This window comes from Oryza sativa, chromosome 7 (assembly GCF_034140825.1).
Source record: "Oryza sativa Japonica Group chromosome 7, ASM3414082v1".
Taxonomy (NCBI): domain Eukaryota; kingdom Viridiplantae; phylum Streptophyta; class Magnoliopsida; order Poales; family Poaceae; genus Oryza; species Oryza sativa.
Window position 1 is genome coordinate 28563111 of NC_089041.1, and position 17253 is coordinate 28580363.

General features: G+C 46.4%; 5 protein-coding genes across 5 annotated transcripts; 4 read left to right on the plus strand and 1 right to left on the minus strand.

Annotated features, from left to right (window-relative positions):
* Window positions 1-66: 66 nt before the first annotated feature.
* Window positions 67-2305, minus strand: LOC4344238 (pentatricopeptide repeat-containing protein At4g32430, mitochondrial). The gene has a single exon (XM_015789577.3). It carries the CDS (start codon window positions 2288-2290, stop codon window positions 110-112), a length of 2181 nt encoding a protein of 726 aa, XP_015645063.1. The 5' UTR covers window positions 2291-2305; the 3' UTR covers window positions 67-109.
* A 140-nt stretch (window positions 2306-2445) lies between these two features.
* On the plus strand, window positions 2446-5366 carry LOC9270916 (protein SRC2). The gene is made up of 3 exons (XM_015789578.3): window positions 2446-2580; window positions 3483-3534; window positions 3665-5366. Exon 3 carries the CDS (start codon window positions 4418-4420, stop codon window positions 5114-5116), a length of 699 nt encoding a protein of 232 aa, XP_015645064.1. The 5' UTR covers window positions 2446-2580; window positions 3483-3534; window positions 3665-4417; the 3' UTR covers window positions 5117-5366.
* A 3452-nt stretch (window positions 5367-8818) lies between these two features.
* LOC4344240 (protein SRC2) lies at window positions 8819-10100 on the plus strand. The gene has a single exon (XM_015790110.3). The coding sequence runs from the start codon at window positions 8927-8929 to the stop codon at window positions 9857-9859; it is 933 nt and encodes a 310-aa protein (XP_015645596.1). The 5' UTR covers window positions 8819-8926; the 3' UTR covers window positions 9860-10100.
* Window positions 10101-11317: 1217 nt separating this feature from the next.
* Window positions 11318-12580, plus strand: LOC107281654 (autophagy-related protein 18a). The gene is made up of 2 exons (XM_015790597.1): window positions 11318-12064; window positions 12566-12580. The coding sequence occupies exons 1-2, from the start codon at window positions 11318-11320 to the stop codon at window positions 12578-12580; spliced, it is 762 nt and encodes a 253-aa protein (XP_015646083.1).
* A 203-nt stretch (window positions 12581-12783) lies between these two features.
* Window positions 12784-14566, plus strand: LOC112939689 (autophagy-related protein 18a). Its single transcript, XM_026027223.2, has 4 exons — window positions 12784-13518; window positions 13935-14148; window positions 14268-14403; window positions 14488-14566. The coding sequence occupies exons 1-4, from the start codon at window positions 12784-12786 to the stop codon at window positions 14564-14566; spliced, it is 1164 nt and encodes a 387-aa protein (XP_025883008.1).
* Window positions 14567-17253: the final 2687 nt, after the last annotated feature.

Genomic DNA, 17253 nt, shown 5'->3' on the forward strand with positions numbered 1-17253 from the left:
ATATGCTGCATTGCAAACTTGTTAAATTTGGGGTTGGTTTCGATCAGAAAAATCGTAAAAAGACAGTTATGCACCACAGTTCGGTTTCGATTAATTTTATACTGATGTATCAGATCAAGATCATTTCCATTTGCGAACAATTCTTCAGAAATTTCATCTCCCAGCCTAACACATCGGCCACTGCGTATATCTCTTCTGTACGCGGATGCGTCGTGTCGTCCGACGAAAACTTGTGCAAATGCAGTGCCTCGCCAGCGCCGGCGTCCACCCAGCTGAACCCGATCTCCTTCTTGACGCCTCTGTCCCTCATCTTCCTCCTCACCTTGGCGACGCCGTCCCAGTCGCCCACGTCGGCGTAGATGTTCGACAGGAGGACGTACGCGCCGGACTCCGTCGGCTCCTTCTCCGTCAAAATTCTGGCGATCCTCTCGCCGATCTCCGCGTCGCCATGGATTCTGCAGGCTCCGAGCAAGCTCTGCAGCGCCGACACGCTCGGCCCCGCCGGCATCCGCATCATGAGCTCCTCAGCCTCCGCCAGCCTCCCTGCCCGGCCTAACATGTCGACGACGCAGGAGTAGTGCTCCGGCCACAGCTCGACGCCGCGATCGGCAGCCATCGAGTCGAAGATGTCCCTGCCGGCGTCGACCATCCCGCCGTACCGGCAGGCCGTGAGGACGGCGAGGAGCACGACGCCGTCCGGTGCGACGCCGGAGCGCGCCATGTCGCCGAAGAGGCTCATGACGGCGCCGTAGCTCCCGTGCCTGGCGTTCGCCGAGATGATCGCCGTCCAGGCGATGAGGCTCCGCTGCTCCGTCTCGTGGAACGCCTTCCGGGACTCTTCCAAGTTGCCACGCTTCGCGTACATGTCGATGAGGGCGCCGGCGACGTACTCGCTGTCGCCGAAGCCCATGCTGAGAGCCCTGGAGTGGTACATCTGGCCGTACGCCATGGACACCGTCTCCACCGCGGTCACCGCGCTGAGGACGCTCGCGAACGTGGTCTCGTTGGGTGTCAGGCACCTGGCCATGGACGAGAAGAGCTCGAGGGCGTCGTTGCACCGGCCGTTCTGCGCGTAGCCCGAGATCACAGCGTTCCACGCGATGATCTCCCGGCGAGGCATGAGGTCGAACACCATCCTCGCGTCGTCCATGCGACGCGCCTTGGCATACATGGTGATGAGGCTGTTCGACGCCGCCGCTTCGCCGGACACGGCGGCCTTGAGGCACGCCGCGTGGACCATCTGCGCTCCCCTCGCCGGACAGTCCGCTGGCAGCGCCGACATCAGCGCCACGAAGGTGACCTCGTTCGGCGGCACGCCGTCTCGCCGCATGCCATTGAACAGCGTGAGGGCGTCCTCGCCGTCCATGGAGATGGCCGTGGTCCATGACACGACGTCGCGCTCGCTCATGGCGTCGAACAGCCTCCGGGCGCTGCCGGGAGCGCCGCACTTGTAGTACATCGCGACGAGCACGTTGCCGATGGAGACGTATCCCTCGACGCCCAGCTTCACCGCAAAGCCATGGACTTGCCGGCCGAGCTCGAGCTTCCCCTCGCCGCCACATGCCGGGATCACGCTGCAGACCGATATCCGGTCAGGCTGGACGTCGCCGTCCCTGAGCATCCGGAGGAACACGCCAATCACCTCGGCCGGGCAGTCGCCGTCTTGCGCGAGCCCGCAGATCAACGCGTTCCATGAGACGAGGTCCCTCGCCGGCATATCGTCGAACACACTCCTGGCCTCCCCGAGAGACCCTCCACGTGAGTACGCAGTGACGAGCGCGTTGCCGACGAACACATCAGCCGCGAGCCCGGACCGCCAAGCCAGCGCGTGCAGCTGCCGCACGAGGAAGCCCTCCCCCCGGCCGGCGGCCAGCGAGAGCGCGACGGTGCACGTGACGGCGTCGGGCCGCACGGCGCCGGAGCGGAGCATCCACGACGCGAAGTCGAGCGCCTCGGCCGGGTCAGGGAACGCGGAGAGGATGGTGTTGTAGGAGCTGACATCCCTCGCCCGCGCCGCGGCGAACACCCCGACGGCGGAAGGGAACGACCCGGTCTTGGCGTAGCGGGCGGCGAGGGAGTTGGTCACGGCGGCGAAGCCGTGGAGGCCGGTGGTTACGGCGACGGCGTGGAGCGCCGGGAGGGAGGCCGGGTCGGACGCCCTGACGGCGGCCGAGAAGGCGATGGGGTTGACGCGGCGGTGGCGGGCGAGCGACGGGTGGGGAATTCCGTCGAACGGGTGGTGGGCGGCAGCGGTGGAGAGCGTGCGGATCCGCAGCCGCCGTAGTGGCATCTAGTGTAGTTTTTCAACCACGGATTTGAGATCCTCTCACTAAAGTCACATGATTTTGAGTCACTGACATGTGGGCCCTCTTTGTTATGGACCCACATGCCAGAGACTCTAGTAGGATAAAAGCCCAAGGGCCAAACCCCTCCTCTTCTTCCTCCGGTCTCTCGCTCCTCGCGCAAATCTCCGGTCGCTGCAGCCCTTCGGCCATGGCGGCGTCGTCCGTGCTGCAGCCTGCGGCGGCCGCCGCCGCGTGGCCGCGCTTCCTCCCCTCTCCTCGCCGGAGCGCCGCCCAGGTACTAAGGTTTCCTTCACTTCTTAGGCCTGCAACTCCTGTTTCGTGGCGTGGGGCAGGCAATTCGTCGAATGGCTTGTGGTTGGGAAGAAATCAAGAAATTGCAGCGCAGCGACAGTAAAATTCTAGGGTAATTGGCTAAGGTAGTGAAGATGCTACATTCTCGGGAACGAATCACCTGACCGGGCTGAAATCTGTGTAGTGTAGTTCAAGGCGTACTGTAACTTTGTAGGTGCAGTTTGTGGTGAAAATTTTCCATCTCGTGTGTTGTTTGAAACATGAAACTAGCTCAGTCTTAGCTTGAAACAACAACAGAACTTACTTCTTGGTGTAGAAACGTTAGGTGTGTTGTGACTACTGACTAGTTTCCCATAATTCTGTCCCCCTTTTTGGCCTTATCCAGTTGCAATGTAATCTTATCAGATGTTTCTTTCAGGAAGAGTTGCTTGATACACTAACAGTTCAACACAATATCCTTTTGATGTTTATGTTCCTTGTATACAATTACTCTGAATGAGAAACCCCCCATTTCATATTATAAGATGCTTTGATTTTTTTCTAAGTTAAACTTCCATAAGTTCAATCAAGTTAAAGAAAAATATAGCAACTCTTATAACACGAAATTAATTCTATTAAATCTAACATCGAATATATTTTGATTATATGTTTGCTTGATGTTACCATGTTTCTATGCTTTTCTATAAATTTGATCAAATTTAAAGAAGTTTGATTTAGAAAAAAAAATCAAGTGTCTTGTAATATGAAAATGGAGGGAGTAACACCCTATTAGCATCCCTACAACAAATCACTGATTCCTGAACTATTTTGTGGTTAAATTAAAGGCTTCTGAATAGTTCTTATTTATATCCGAACTCTCAGATGTGTCATTTATTCTTGGAACAGACATATCAAGTTCTTTCCATGCACAAGTTTGAGTGGAAGCGCCCTTTCAGCGGTAGGTACCAACATTCGCTGCAATTTACAACATTCAGTGACAGGACTGGAGTTGTAAACTTGTAATTCAAACTTTGGTTTCACATCGTTGCCCTGAAGTGTTGAGATAAATTTTGTGACTGCATCTGCAGGTTCACACCGGTCCGGTATTCTTCTTGTTTGCAGAAGTTCAGGTTCCTCTGTAAAAGCAGCTACTTCAAGCAGACCCGAAGCTGTTTCCTCTTCTCATAACGATCAATCCAGCAAACATTTATTTGGTTCTGTTTCAGATGCTTATACCATTATCTCTGGCTATTGGATTGGCCCTGATATGGATGATGGCTGTGGTAATGTTGTGGCCATTCTCCAAAGAATTGTATGATACTGCATTTGCTGTTAAACCACATGAATTTTCTGGCGTTTGAAGATAATTTTTATATGCTAGATCATCCTCCACATTAAAGTATATCCATAACCTTTTCCAAACAATGCCTATTTGCCCGGCGAAAAAAATAATGCCTATTTCTGATCGTATTATTTCTTATATGAATCAATGTGCCACTGCAAATGGTTTAATCATGTGTCATTATTGGTATGTTTGCAAAATGTATTGTTAGATTCTATTCCAGTTGGCCTAAAAGTGCAGGCAGGCTTGTTTAAATAAGATCTGAGTGGGATAGAACTAGCAGAGTCTTTTGTTACAAGCTACTTGACACAAATTCACAGAATCACAGTGATATTTACATGGTACTATTATGAAAGATAATTAAGAAACGACTTGCCAAAGCAAGTCTTCTCGTCAACTTAGCATATAGACTAGTCACTGAAAGTGGGCCCACTCACCTCCTATATAGAGCAGTGTACACCTGGAGCTGGAGCTCAAGCTATAGCTCAGGTGACTGACAATGGCGTACAGGGCCTTGGAGGTGACGCTCATCTCGGCGAGGAATCTGAAGAAGGTGAACTTGATCACTCCCATGGAGGTGTACGCCGTCGTCTCCGTCTCCGGCAACCCGCTCGCCCGCCAGTGCACGCTCCCCGACCGCCACGGCGGCCGCAACCCGACGTGGAACGCCACGCTCCACCTCGCCGTCCCCGCCGCCGCGCCGGGCGCGTTCCTCCACGTCCTCCTCCGCACCGAGCGCGCCCTCGGCGACCGCGACGTCGGCGAGGTGTTCGTCCCCGTCGCCGACCTGCAGCTCGCCGCCGCCGCGCACTACCAGTACCTGGTCCACAAGGTGCAGAGCACCACCGAGCACTGCGGCGTGCTCAGCCTGTCGTACCGGCTAGGCCCCGTCGTCGTGCCGGCGCCGCCGCTGGCAGCGGACACCGGCGCTGTCCCGGCGTACCTGGTGGTGCCGTGCTACGCGAACGCGCCGCCGTACGTCTACCTGTCGCCGGCCAATCCTGCCCGCGGCGAGGCCGCGTCGGCGTCGCCGTCGCCGCCGCCGCGGCGCAAGAGGAGCGGTGACTTTGGGCAGTGGCTCGGCGGCGCCGTCCGGGGAATGTTGTCCGGCGAGGCCATGTCGCCGGACACGGCGGCCTACGACGCCGGGTACAAAACCCTGATCGGGGTGGCTGATGGCAGACGTGTCAAGTTCTAGCTAGTAGGAGTACTATTCCAGATTAGCGTGGCTTGAATAAAATGGAAAAGGTTTCTTATGTACTTTTTGCATGGCTGGGAGACTAACTTTTGTACGAGGAAGTATTGGGTGGAAACCGTGGTAGAAACTTAAAACTTGGAAACTAATGTTGGATCGAAAAATGGACGTCCGAGATTCGTCCACGTCATCATTAGTAAAAAAATTTACTACTTATGAATAAATCTATGAGTAAAATTTTTACTCGTGATGACGTGGTCGAATCTCGAACGTCTATTTTTCGATCCAATAGTAGTTTCTAACTTTCCACCATATATATGGTTTCCACTGTATATTTTTCCTCTTTTTACTAATCAGTAGCACGTTTTCTTTTCTTTCTTGGAATATTTATGCATTACTCGTCATTCAACAAACATACTCTGCATGAAAATTCATCGCCGATTTATTTAGGTCAGTTTGGACGCCTTAGGTGGACAAACGAGAATCGACAGTCCCTTGTTGATGCCGTTATTCCAAGGAGCGCTTCTGATAGTTGTGATTTTTTTTCTACTCTACCCATTCTAAAATATAATATTTTTATGTTATTTAGCAAATAATAAGGTTAGGTTAAAAAAATTCCTTTTCAAGTCATTTCATTTGTTAATGTTTTTTATATTTTGAATTGGTCAGACTTTCTTTCTAATTGGCTTCAAAAAAAATGATGAGAATCATGAGAATAAATGCATAAATGCTTATATTGTGATATACTCCATCCATCCAAAAATATATTAGTATCTAGCCTTTAAAATTGATCTTAAAATATAACAACTTCTCCATCTGCATTCTTTTCTCAGCCAATCATAATATTTCACCATTCAAATTTCCTACACACTTTCCCTCAAAAAAAAAATTTCCTACACACATCCTTTTCTCAACCAATCATAACATTCTCCAAATTTAATTTCATCAACTTTCTAAATACCCGTGTTCAACCCTAACAATCTCTAATTTTATGACAGAGATAGTAAAATTTGAATCCTAAAAACACCTATATTTTACTCCCTCCATTTTATATTGTAAGACTTTCTAATATTGCCTATATTTATATAGATGTTAATGAATCTAGATACATACATATACATATGAAAAGGAGGAAGTAGAACGGAAGGAGTAGTTGTTATAGTGTAAGTTGTTGCAAGATAATTTTGTATACTCATGTTGTCTAGTTTTTTTCCTCTAATTTTTTTTGGGGTACATGTATTTTTTTAGTTGATGCAAAGGGTGGGGAATTTTTATTCGACCATTAATGAAATATTTCATTGTCTAAAACAATTCAACAGATATCTCAAGATTTCAAACGTATTTTGAAGTTGTTTGATTCACGTATATCCACCGGTGTCAATGAGGTTTAAGTAAGGCTTGAGCAGGCTCCAGTGCCACTGAGTAATTAACTGACCAAAACCAATCAGGACACAGAAATCAACCTGCTAAACCACATCAGAAAAAATAACAAATTGAAGGAGACAGCAGAAACAACATGCATATGTTCTTGCCCGCTCAGATTATTTCCTCTGGATATAGATGAATCAATTCTGTCCATCTTGCATGAGACTATGTACAGTCATACAGATTATATCTGAAGAACTTGCTAATAATACCGCATCAACATTATTCACGATCGAGCATACGCACCCCGGCACTAATCTGCCGAAGACCGGTCAGGATTCGGTGGTTACCAATCTGTCTCGATCGGTTTGGCATTATTCCCAGTGCAGTGTTACCTTGAGCATCTATATCATTCTCATGTAATTAACTGGATTCAATAAAACTTCCTTCATCTTAAAAAACCTGGGGAATCTTCAGTTTTGCATCATTCATGATGTCATGATGATGATGACTCAATTGGAAGTTTGGAAAAAGTTTTAAGATAAACACAGTAATTCTTCCTGATTCTTTTACGGTTACTCTCTAGACTCCAGTGGATTTATTCTCAGGAGATATTTATATCTCTCATCATTCAAGAAAAGATATTTCTGACGAGAACATCTTCAGTTAAAACAAAAAGAAAAGCAGTTACACTTTCACTACTTCCTATAGCACATTCGAGCAGTAAAGCCGGTTAAGGAAAACAACTCCAAGTTAAAAGAAGGAAAAGCAGTTAGACTTTCACTTGCTACAGCACATTCAAAGGCTGAGTAGTAAAAAAGCCAAAAACTCGCATCTTCAGCAACACGCGAAAGAAGAATAAACCATTTAAAAACTCGAAAAATTGAGCCAGACAAAGATATGGTATCGATCCTCTGCTATGATAATCATCGAAAATTATGGACACGCAGCACTAGAAAGGCCAGTCCTGCAAGAACTATATCCTCAAGCTATCATCTATCCAGCATCAGATGCCTCCTGATCTATCCTACCATTATATTCAAACTTATTTGATAAAAAATCTAACTGCAGGAAACCTCCCCAATCAGGGAGAGTGATGATAATATGTAGGCTGCTCGATTATTCTCCATTGAATATTTGAATGGCTCAACAATCCGGAGGTGTTGCTTTGTGGATCTTTTAGGAAAAAGTTATTCCGATCTCTACACTAATTAGAAATACACATGTTGTTTAATTATAGACATTAGAATTCAAACCTAGTAAACTCTGCTTCACTAATAGTGCGCTTTTATGTACTTAAAATGGTCCGTTGAATTATAGATATTAGAATCTAAACCTGGTAAACTCCGCTACACTAATAGTGTGCTATGTACTTAAAAAGGTCCGATTGGTGGCTAATAAGCTCGCACCAATAAGTTATTACTCAAATTACGTAGTTACATGTATTTCTAATATAACTAGTAGTACTAGCAAATATGATACATTATCACTCACTAGTAATTACTATTATAGAGCATCTTAAATCTCATCTCATATAAATATGATACGCATAATTATATCAAATCATCATCCCGTTCACATCATTTACACAGTATCTCAACATATATCCATCTATTATTTCAATAATATTTGTCATAAATTGATCCATACATATCATAGTAAAGCGTGGGTATCATCTAATTACATTAGGTTGAACATTCATATTTCCAACGATACTCACTTGGAACATGTTTGAGGATGATTCTAGTTGTTATACCGTCTTTTAAAATCTTCAATCACCCTAAACAGTTTAGATTCTCCCGTAGATATCAAATTCTATAAATATGTAACTGTACAATCTAGAAAATAAGCTAGTAAAAACCAAAAGATAAGAAACCCTCTTTCTATATTCTCGTTAGCTGATTACCGATAAATTGCTTCTCAATATTTTTGACTCCTTAAGACATTTCTAACCCAATGACTAAGATAGTATTCATAGTATTAAATAAGCAGCCACCTAAAATGAAAAATGATGTGACAAGTGAATAAATGAGGAAAGAGAAGAAAACCATGTCTTACATGAGACAGAGTTTCTACACAACATCCAAGACATCATGTGATATAATTTGCATTAAATTTGAGTATGGAATAGTGGTATTTGCATTGAAAGAGTAGTGTCTAGTATTAGTTTCTTGATGATGTGAAGTTTATGAAAACTGTGTCTAGTGTCATGGGTTAGGAATGGCCTTATAACAAGTTTCTAGTTCCTGCTTTAACCACCAACTTTCTGCCAAACTTTGGTACTTTAGGTAGTTTTGGAATATTACAAGTGGGTCCCACTCCACCTCTTATACATACACCTGCATGCTGAAGCTGTGAAGCATACCATCACTCCACTCCATCACCTCCTGCTTGAGCAAGCAAGCAAGCAATCGCTGCAGCCAACTGTTCGACCAGAGCGAGTTAGCCATGGCGTACAGAGTTCTTGAGGTGACCCTCCACTCGGCGAGGGACCTGAAGAACGTCAACTTCATCTCGCGCATGGAGGTGTACGCGGTGGCGACCATCTCCGGCGACCCGCTGACGCGGCAGTGCACGCCGCCGGACCCCTACGGCGGCCGCCACCCGGCCTGGAACGCCACGCTCCGCTTCACCGTCCCGCCTACCGCCGCCTCCGCCGCCGGCTGCCTCCACGTCCTCCTCCGCGCCGAGCGCTCCCTCGGCGACCGCGACATCGGCGAGGTCATCATCCCGCTCGCCGACGTCCTCTCCGGCCCCTACGACCTCGGCGCCCGCCCGCCGCAGTTCGCCTCCTACCAGGTCCGCAAGCTCCATCGCTCCGAGACCCGCGGCGTGCTCCACCTCTCCTACCGCCTCGGCCCCGTCGTCGCGCCGCAGTCCGTCTTCGCCTACCCGGCGCCGCCGCCGCCGCCGCCGCAGCTGTTCGAGACCGCTCCTCCCTCGCCGCCTTACGTTCCCCCACCACCGGACGCCTACCTTCGTAAACCGTCGCCGCCGTCTCCACCACCCGCCAAGCTGTCGCCGCCGCCACCGCCACAGACACAGACACAGCCGCTGGCAAAGCCGCCGGCGCCGGCGACGCCGTCGCGAGCTGGCGGGCACGTGGCGGCGCTGGCGCCACCTGCGGTGGCGAAGGCCGACAGGCACGTGTCGACGCCGTCACCGGCGAAGGCCGACTGGCAGATGGTGGGCACGCCGACGGCGACGAAAGGGGCGAGCAAGCATGGCAGCCTGGAGTTCGAGCGGGGGCTCAACGCCGGGCTGGTCGGCGGCGCCATCGGCGGGATGCTGGTCGGCACCGAGATGGTGTCCGACGCGGCGTTCTACCACGCCGGCTACAGGGCCGGGCTCGCCGACCGCGACGGATGGGCCGTCTACTAAACCGTCGTCGCCATGGCTGCAGGTGCAGCGCCATGCATGGTCGGTCGGCGAAGATGCTTAGCTGAATAAAAGTCTCTGGTTTTCTTTTTTTGGCCTTTTGAGATTAGCTCAATAAAAGTCGATGAAATTTACTTTGGCTGAGAGTTTGTAACTCTTCCTCTTCGGCTAGTGAATTAATCGACTTGTTGTATATATTTTGTTACTGGTTATGATGTAATATATGGCCACGAAAATCCAAGAACATGACATGCTCATTAGAATGGCTTTTGAGAAATTAAAAAAAAGTTCGAAGAAAATCTTTGAAAAGGAGTCGGGAGTTCCTGCTTTTTTATTATGGAAGAAAGAAAAGAGGTAACCCAATTTGTTAAGAAAAATCGGACCCTAAAACTTTATCATTGTACGATTAACTTAAGAAAAACCGGCAAGAATCTCAATGAAGAAAATAACAGGACTACTCAAAGACGGCATACCACTATAACCTAGCACCCTTAGGACTAAAGTACCGATATAAGTCATCGTTGTCAAGCTTAAAGTATAGGAGTACAAGCAACTCCGACTTCCTATTACAAACAAAAGCCAACGATCACCTAATGTAGGGAGCGTGCCTAAACTCTAGGACCATGAAAGAAAAACCGCAACGACGCATCTAAGAAGGAAAATTTATGGTGCCGGTGACATCGCCTCTAAGGAAGAAAGGAGGGAAATATAAGGTGCCAATAGACGTCGATGTCAAAGGCTTTCATCCAATATTCTCCCTGCCAACTACACCATTCACAAGTGCCTCCTCTATATCAGGAGGAGTTAAATGTTATCATTACCAAGCTCATCAACCCACCCCCATCCATGGTCATGACCTAGTCTCGTTGGATTTGTGCACCGCTCCCGACTGGCTTTCTACAACATTATCGCTGCCACCAACCCGAGCACCAAGAGTCACTTAGAGCCAGGGAGGGGAGAGTCGAGGCCTTTGCCGTCGCCTTCCTTGCAACCACAGTGGTTTCCGGCACTCTGCTCCGGCGGTGGTGAGACCCCGGGCGGCAAAATTTAAATTTGAAACAGTAAATTCGATAAATTCGATCAAAATCGGTTCAAATTTCCTGGCTCCCAACCCCGATATCTCACTCCCCCGCCGTCGTTGTGAACCCTGCTCTGCTGTTCATCAGTTGTAGACAAATTCGGACTCTGTTCCAAAATCCCAGTCGATCAGTTAATCCGAGACAGTTCAGTATAGTGCCAGCAAAATCAGCTAAACTCCGTATAATAGCAATCGGAAACAGCAAAGCAAGCAAGCAAGCCCGAAATCGACATGCTTACCAACACGAGTTCGAGTCCACTTCCATGCACGAAGCTATATATACATACATGGATGCATCGAGCTTTTGTTGCCAAAACAACGGAACTTTCCATCGACGATCTTGCTGAGAATTGCTAGCTCGATCAGCTCCGATCGAGATCATGATGACGGCAACTACTCCCCCCGCCGTCGCCGTCGCCGGCGAGAGCCCGCCGCCGCTCGTGCACCTCGCATTTAACCTCTACTCCACCGGCTTCATCGCCGCGACGGCCACCGGCTTGCGCGTCTTCTCCTGCTTCAGCTCGCCGCTCAACAAGGTGTTCGCCAGGGACGTCGAGGTGTGCCCGGAGGACGACGGCGGCTGCGGTGGCGGCGGATGGAAGGTGGCGATCGCCGAGATGTTCAACGAGGCGTTCGCCGCCGTCGTGTTCCGGCGGGAGAAGGGCGGTGGCGGCGGCACCGTCGACAAGATCTGCTTCTGGAGCATCCCGAACGGGCGGATGTACTGCATGCACAAGACGCTGCCGTTCGACGGCGCCGTGCGCGGGGTCCGGCTGGTGGGGGAGTTCCTGCTCGTCGCCGGCGACGAGAGGGCGGCGCTGTACGAGCTGCCGCACGCCAGCGCGCCGCCGAAGAAGGTGAAGGTGGTGGAGACGGCGGCGAACCCGCTGGGGCTGGGCGCGGTGGTGCAGCCCGACGGGAACGCGCGGTTCGTGGCCGCCGCGCCGCAGAGGATGAAGGGGATGGTGCAGGTGCACCGCCTCGCCGAGGACCACGTCTACGTGCGCGCGCACTACTCCTCCCTCGCCGCCATCGCGCTCTCCGCCGACGGCCGCCTGCTCGCCACCGCCGGCTCCAAGGGCACGCTCGTCCGCATCTTCAGCACCAGCGACGGCAAGCTCCTCCAAGCGGTATGTGCATATATATGGCCCTGTGCTCTGCTTCGTTTTCAACTTTGGAATATACTCCCCCGTTCCAGATCATTAGTCCTTCCTTTTTTATTTTGGTCATAGTTAAACTGCTTTAAATTTATAAAAAAATAATAATATTTTTAACCTAAAATAAATATATTATAAAATTATATTTAATTATATATTTAATAAAATAAATTTGGTGTTGTAAATATTGCTATATTTATTTATTTATTATAAATTTGATTAAATTTGAAGTAGTTTGATTTTAATCAAAGTCGAAACGACTAATAATATGGAATAGTGGGAATATATCGTATATCTTTATTTTTTTCCCCTTAGATTGTTTATTTTTTCAAGTTTCATATTACAGTATTGAAATATGGTTTGCGAATAACTTTACAAGACCGTTTTGTCCTTTATTTTTGTTAGTTTTTTAAGTATGTGAAATTAATATGGCGTTTGCGAATATGAAAACTTTTTGGGTTAAATTTGCTTTAGTTAACTGATATTTAGTTTTAATGAGTATACTTACTAAATATGCCTTGTTTGCGAATATTTTGGTTTAGTTTTCGCTAGTTAGTTGATCGGTATGAAAATGGGATACTAACGATCTCTGTGATCGTTACATTTAATAACCAATATAAAATCTTAACCGGCCACCCACAACTAACTAAATACAAACAACCACGCGCGGCGGCGGCGCACGTCGCTCTGCTATGGCGTCCCAAAACCCAGGCGACGGCGGCGACGAGCAATCGCCACCGCCGGCTCCTCCGTTTCCGGCGCGCCCCACCTACCTATCCTTCAGCCACGACGCTTCTTGCTTGATCGCCGCCGACGAAGCCTCCGTCCAATGGCGCTGCTGCGAGACCTTCAAGCTGCGCGGGCTCTACGAGGAGAGCGGGGCCACCGCCGCCGCCGGTGACATGCGCGACCGGAATCAGTCGACGTGCGCCGTCGTCCGCCGCGCCGGCGCGGGGTTTGAGGTCAGGCGTTTCAGGCCGGGCTCCCTCAACTACAGCTCGCGCTACGACAGCGTGCGGATCGGCGGCGGCGACGACGACGACGACGTGCGGTCGGTGCACGTCCACGGCGACCGGACCGTCGTCGTGCACGCCGGCCGCGTGGACGTGTTCGGCCTCGACGACGGGAGGAGGAAGGCGGCGGTGCTGCAGCGGCGGGTGGAGACCGGGGACAACCGGGCCGGCGCCTGCGCCGTGTCGAGGGGGCCGCCCGGCTCGCCGTTCGCGTTCGCGTGCCCCGGCGTGAACGACGGCAACCTGCGCGTCGAGCGGTGGGTCGGGGGGTTCACGCCGCTGGTCATCGGCGCGCACCGCTGGCGTGTCGCGAGCGTCGCCATGTCGTGGGGTGCTAAGCTCGTCGCCACGGCCAGTGTCAAGGGCACCATTGTGCGTGTGTTTCGCGTCGCCGACGGCGAATTGCTCCAGGAGGTGAGATTGGCGGCGGCGCCGGCGGCTGAAGCAACTGCTAAAAAATCTAAACCCCACAACACTGAAACAAAATCTCTAACCAAATTTAGAGCATGCGTAAAATATTTTTCAATATTGTTTTTATGAATTTTAGGTTTTTTATTTATTACATTTGGTTTATTGTTTTGTATTATATGCGCAATATCGTTTAATTTAGCTATATTAGGATTGCATTTTTTTATGATACGGAGGGGTATGTTACTGTGTTTAATGTAAACACCTCTTTGTTTAGTCCATTTCTTGTATTACTATACTATAATTTTTTACATTTTATTGTTCACCAAGTTTTTCTTATTGTTTATATATTACATGCACAATATCATTTTATTTGGTAACAAATATCATAATGTTAAAAGATGCTTTTCATCCATTTCTAGATGAAAAGAGGCTTCGATAGAGCTGATATCTACAGTATTGTCTTCTCCCCCGATTCAGAGTGGCTTGCTGTCTCGAGTGATAAAGGAACCGTACATGTTTTTCATATCAATGTTTGTTCGCCATCTTCCTCCAAAACTGGTTGCCAAGATACAACTCAATCATATGAATCATATGGTGCAAAAGCAATGAAAAAATATGTTTCTTCTATAAAAGGTAATTTTAATTTTGAAACTTGTTTGTTAGCTTTACTTATCGTAAAAGGTAAATTGTATTTTGAAATTTTTGTGTATTATTTTATTTCTGACTCATTGATGATTTTAATATGCTTTCAGATTTACTTACATTAGGATATTTCGATCCAGAAAGGTCGGTAGCTCAATTCCATCTATGTGATAATGTAAAATACCTTGTCGCATTTGGTACAAGACCAAATAAAAATATTGTTCTTATAATCGGTATGGATGGAAGGTGAGTTAAATTATGATAATATTTTCTCAACTTTTTCTTTCTTAGTTTAGATGAAAAAAAATCTGACCTCTAATGTTTGTGCAGTTTTTACCGGTGTCAGTTTGATCCAGTAAACGGTGGAGAAATGAAACAGCTTGAGTACACGAATTTTTTAAATATGTAGGGATGATGATCTGTTCAAAATCAGAATATGTATTGATATTATCATAGTTGACAGAGAAGTTATCATTTTTTTCACTTGTCTTATTTCGATTTGTAGTTAAAAGATATTTTTGCCTTCATAGATTTGATTTATTTGTGTATATAGTGTCATCGTATTATTCTCTTTATAGTGTAGTGACACGATAATATACAATAATACTTAGCACACTTGAATCAAACTTAATTCTCTTAAACTGATTGATTTAATTTTAGTATATATAAGTTCTATTTAAGTTAAAAAAATGATATTTTGAGAATAGAAGAATACTGGGATAACTATGAAACATGTAACATGTAGCTTGAACTATGATGTTCTTATTATTACCACTCTCTTCCTCGGGCTTGTTTGTTTGGATATTATTAGTGTATGGCGTCGTGATAGCGGGCTATTAAAACGTTGACACATGTCAAATCTAGCTCCGAAAGACAAGCAAACAGTCGATTCGCGACGGTTGCCGAGAAAGCGACGATCTATCAAGCGCAACGCCACGCCTATCAATCCTAAATGGCTACGAAACACAAATATCCCCTTTGATGTGTGCTTGTGTACGTATATGTATGCACAATAATGTTAAACGTGAAAAACGTAAATAAATGTTTGTGTTGTACTATGTATCTTCCTAACAACCAGTCGAGTGCAAGTGTGCAACAACCAAGGGGTCATTATTACTGTAGATTAATAATAACCGTTCCTATAACAAGATTCGACACGAAAGTGTTCCTCTAAAAAAATCGACACGAAAGAGATCTATAATAACCAAAAAAAAATAGTAATATTAATTGGCGCCCGCCTCCTAATTTTGCTGGTAAAAAAAATATAAAAATGTTTTTTTCGATTACATGGCAGACGCAGATGCGTGCGCACCATTATGCACGTGACACCACACTCGGATCCTACCGATTAAATATGTGGTTTTATGATACTCCATCTTAAATATGTAGTTCTGGGATAAATTTAGTGGTTAATTTGTAGTTTTATGAAACATCACCTTAAATCTATAGTTTTGTGATAATTTAGCTAAAATATTATGAAATTTAATCAAAACTTTAACACGGCCAATCAAATAACTAAAAATTTTGTTCATCAACAACAATAAGCATGTGCTCTTAAAAATATAGGCGTACCAATAGATACACTGATTTTCTGGTAGGATAAAAGGGATGGGAGATGATTTTCTGGTAGGATAAAAGGGATGGGAGATTGAGATATAGGAAAATGGATGAAGGGTTAAGATGTACTACACCGAGGTTAGAAGAATGAGTAAGATTAAAAGATACCCTTTAGCCTTGGGATTTGGAATATTTTAATCCTATAGATAAAATTCCTAGAAAACCTGGAGAATTTCAATACTACAGGAGAAATTCATAAGGTCTTTGAACAAACATTTGAATTAAATCATTTCCTTTATAAGTATTCCTATAAAATAGATAATTCCATATAGATTACGGAGAAAAAAATATCTCATGTTTTTTTTTCTTCCTGCAAACTTTAAATCATTTTTTTGAACATTCAATATATTGAACATTAAAAGCACAAAACGTGCACTGGAGATACATGATTGTTTTTCCAAAGAGCAGCTTGTAAGAGTTGCTTTGTAGGATAAGTATTGTCATTACAAGTATGACTAATATTTTGATAATTCAGCACTTCAGATTCAACTTTAAATCGTTGCGTTCCTCATTTGTGTCAAGTAGAAGTTTCCTTTCTTTTTTTTTAATTTCGTTAGGAATTCAATAAGCATGTTATTCCATTTCTATATTTTCTTCTATTTTATGTTTTTTACATGCGTTTTACAGGGTTGCTTAGTGGGTGGGATGTTAACGATTCCGATATGGCACTACCGTTCCGAAACTTGGCGGTACGACGTATTTCACGTAATCCGGTGGAAAACCAATATATTCCTAACAAATTTCGTGAACTAAAATTTAAACACAAATCCCTAAACTTACTGATACATTAAAAAATCGATCAGCTTCAACGAAATTTCGGTTGAATCCATCGAAATCAGATCGAAATAGACAGACTCTGATCGACTGCCATTATCCAAACAAAGTCTGATCTAGGGCTGTCAACGAGCCGAGCTTGAGTGAGCTCGTCTGCCTAAGCTCGAGCTCGACACAAGCTCGAGCCGAGCTCGAGCCTATTCCACATTCGAGCTTTTAGGCAAGCTCGGTTCGAGCTCGTTCGAGCTCGAGCTCGGCTACCGAGCTCGGTCATAAGTAGTATAATATATATTTTAATGATAATCTTTTGATAAGTATAATTATTTTCTAGTTAATCACACTAATAAAAGAGTAGAAAATGATTAAAATAAATATATTATGCTAACACATGCTAATTTATTGTGTAAATAGATACTAATATATATATTTACCTATTAGTTTATTATATTAATAAGGTGAGCTCGAGCTCGTCTTGTTAAAGCTCGCGAGCTTTGCTCAGGCTCGGGTTCGGCTCGTTTGAAGCTCGAGCCGAGCTCGAATCAAGCCTAGAACGAGCCCAAGCTCGAGCTGCTCGCAAGCCGCGAGCTTTTTTTTTGACAGCCGATCGATTGCCATGCCATCCCACCCACCGTTCGTTGGTTTGATGATGATCCAACGGCCACCAATTAAAAACCTTGTAGCCAAAAAAGAAAAAAAATTATAAAA

What these genes read in the sequence shown, in the direction of transcription:
- LOC107281654 (XM_015790597.1), top strand. Translation starts at nt 11,318, where the DNA reads ATGACGGCAACTACTCCCCCCGCCGTCGCCGTCGCCGGCGAGAGCCCG.
- LOC4344240 (XM_015790110.3), top strand. Translation starts at nt 8,927, where the DNA reads ATGGCGTACAGAGTTCTTGAGGTGACCCTCCACTCGGCGAGGGACCTG.
- LOC4344238 (XM_015789577.3), bottom strand. Translation starts at nt 2,290, where the DNA reads ATGCCACTACGGCGGCTGCGGATCCGCACGCTCTCCACCGCTGCCGCC.
- LOC112939689 (XM_026027223.2), top strand. Translation starts at nt 12,784, where the DNA reads ATGGCGTCCCAAAACCCAGGCGACGGCGGCGACGAGCAATCGCCACCG. An exon ending in ACGGCGAATTGCTCCAGGAG is followed by an intron (nt 13,519 to 13,934) that starts GTGAGATTGGCG and finishes ATCCATTTCTAG; the next exon opens with ATGAAAAGAGGCTTCGATAG. An exon ending in ATAATCGGTATGGATGGAAG is followed by an intron (nt 14,404 to 14,487) that starts GTGAGTTAAATT and finishes ATGTTTGTGCAG; the next exon opens with TTTTTACCGGTGTCAGTTTG.
- LOC9270916 (XM_015789578.3), top strand. Translation starts at nt 4,418, where the DNA reads ATGGCGTACAGGGCCTTGGAGGTGACGCTCATCTCGGCGAGGAATCTG.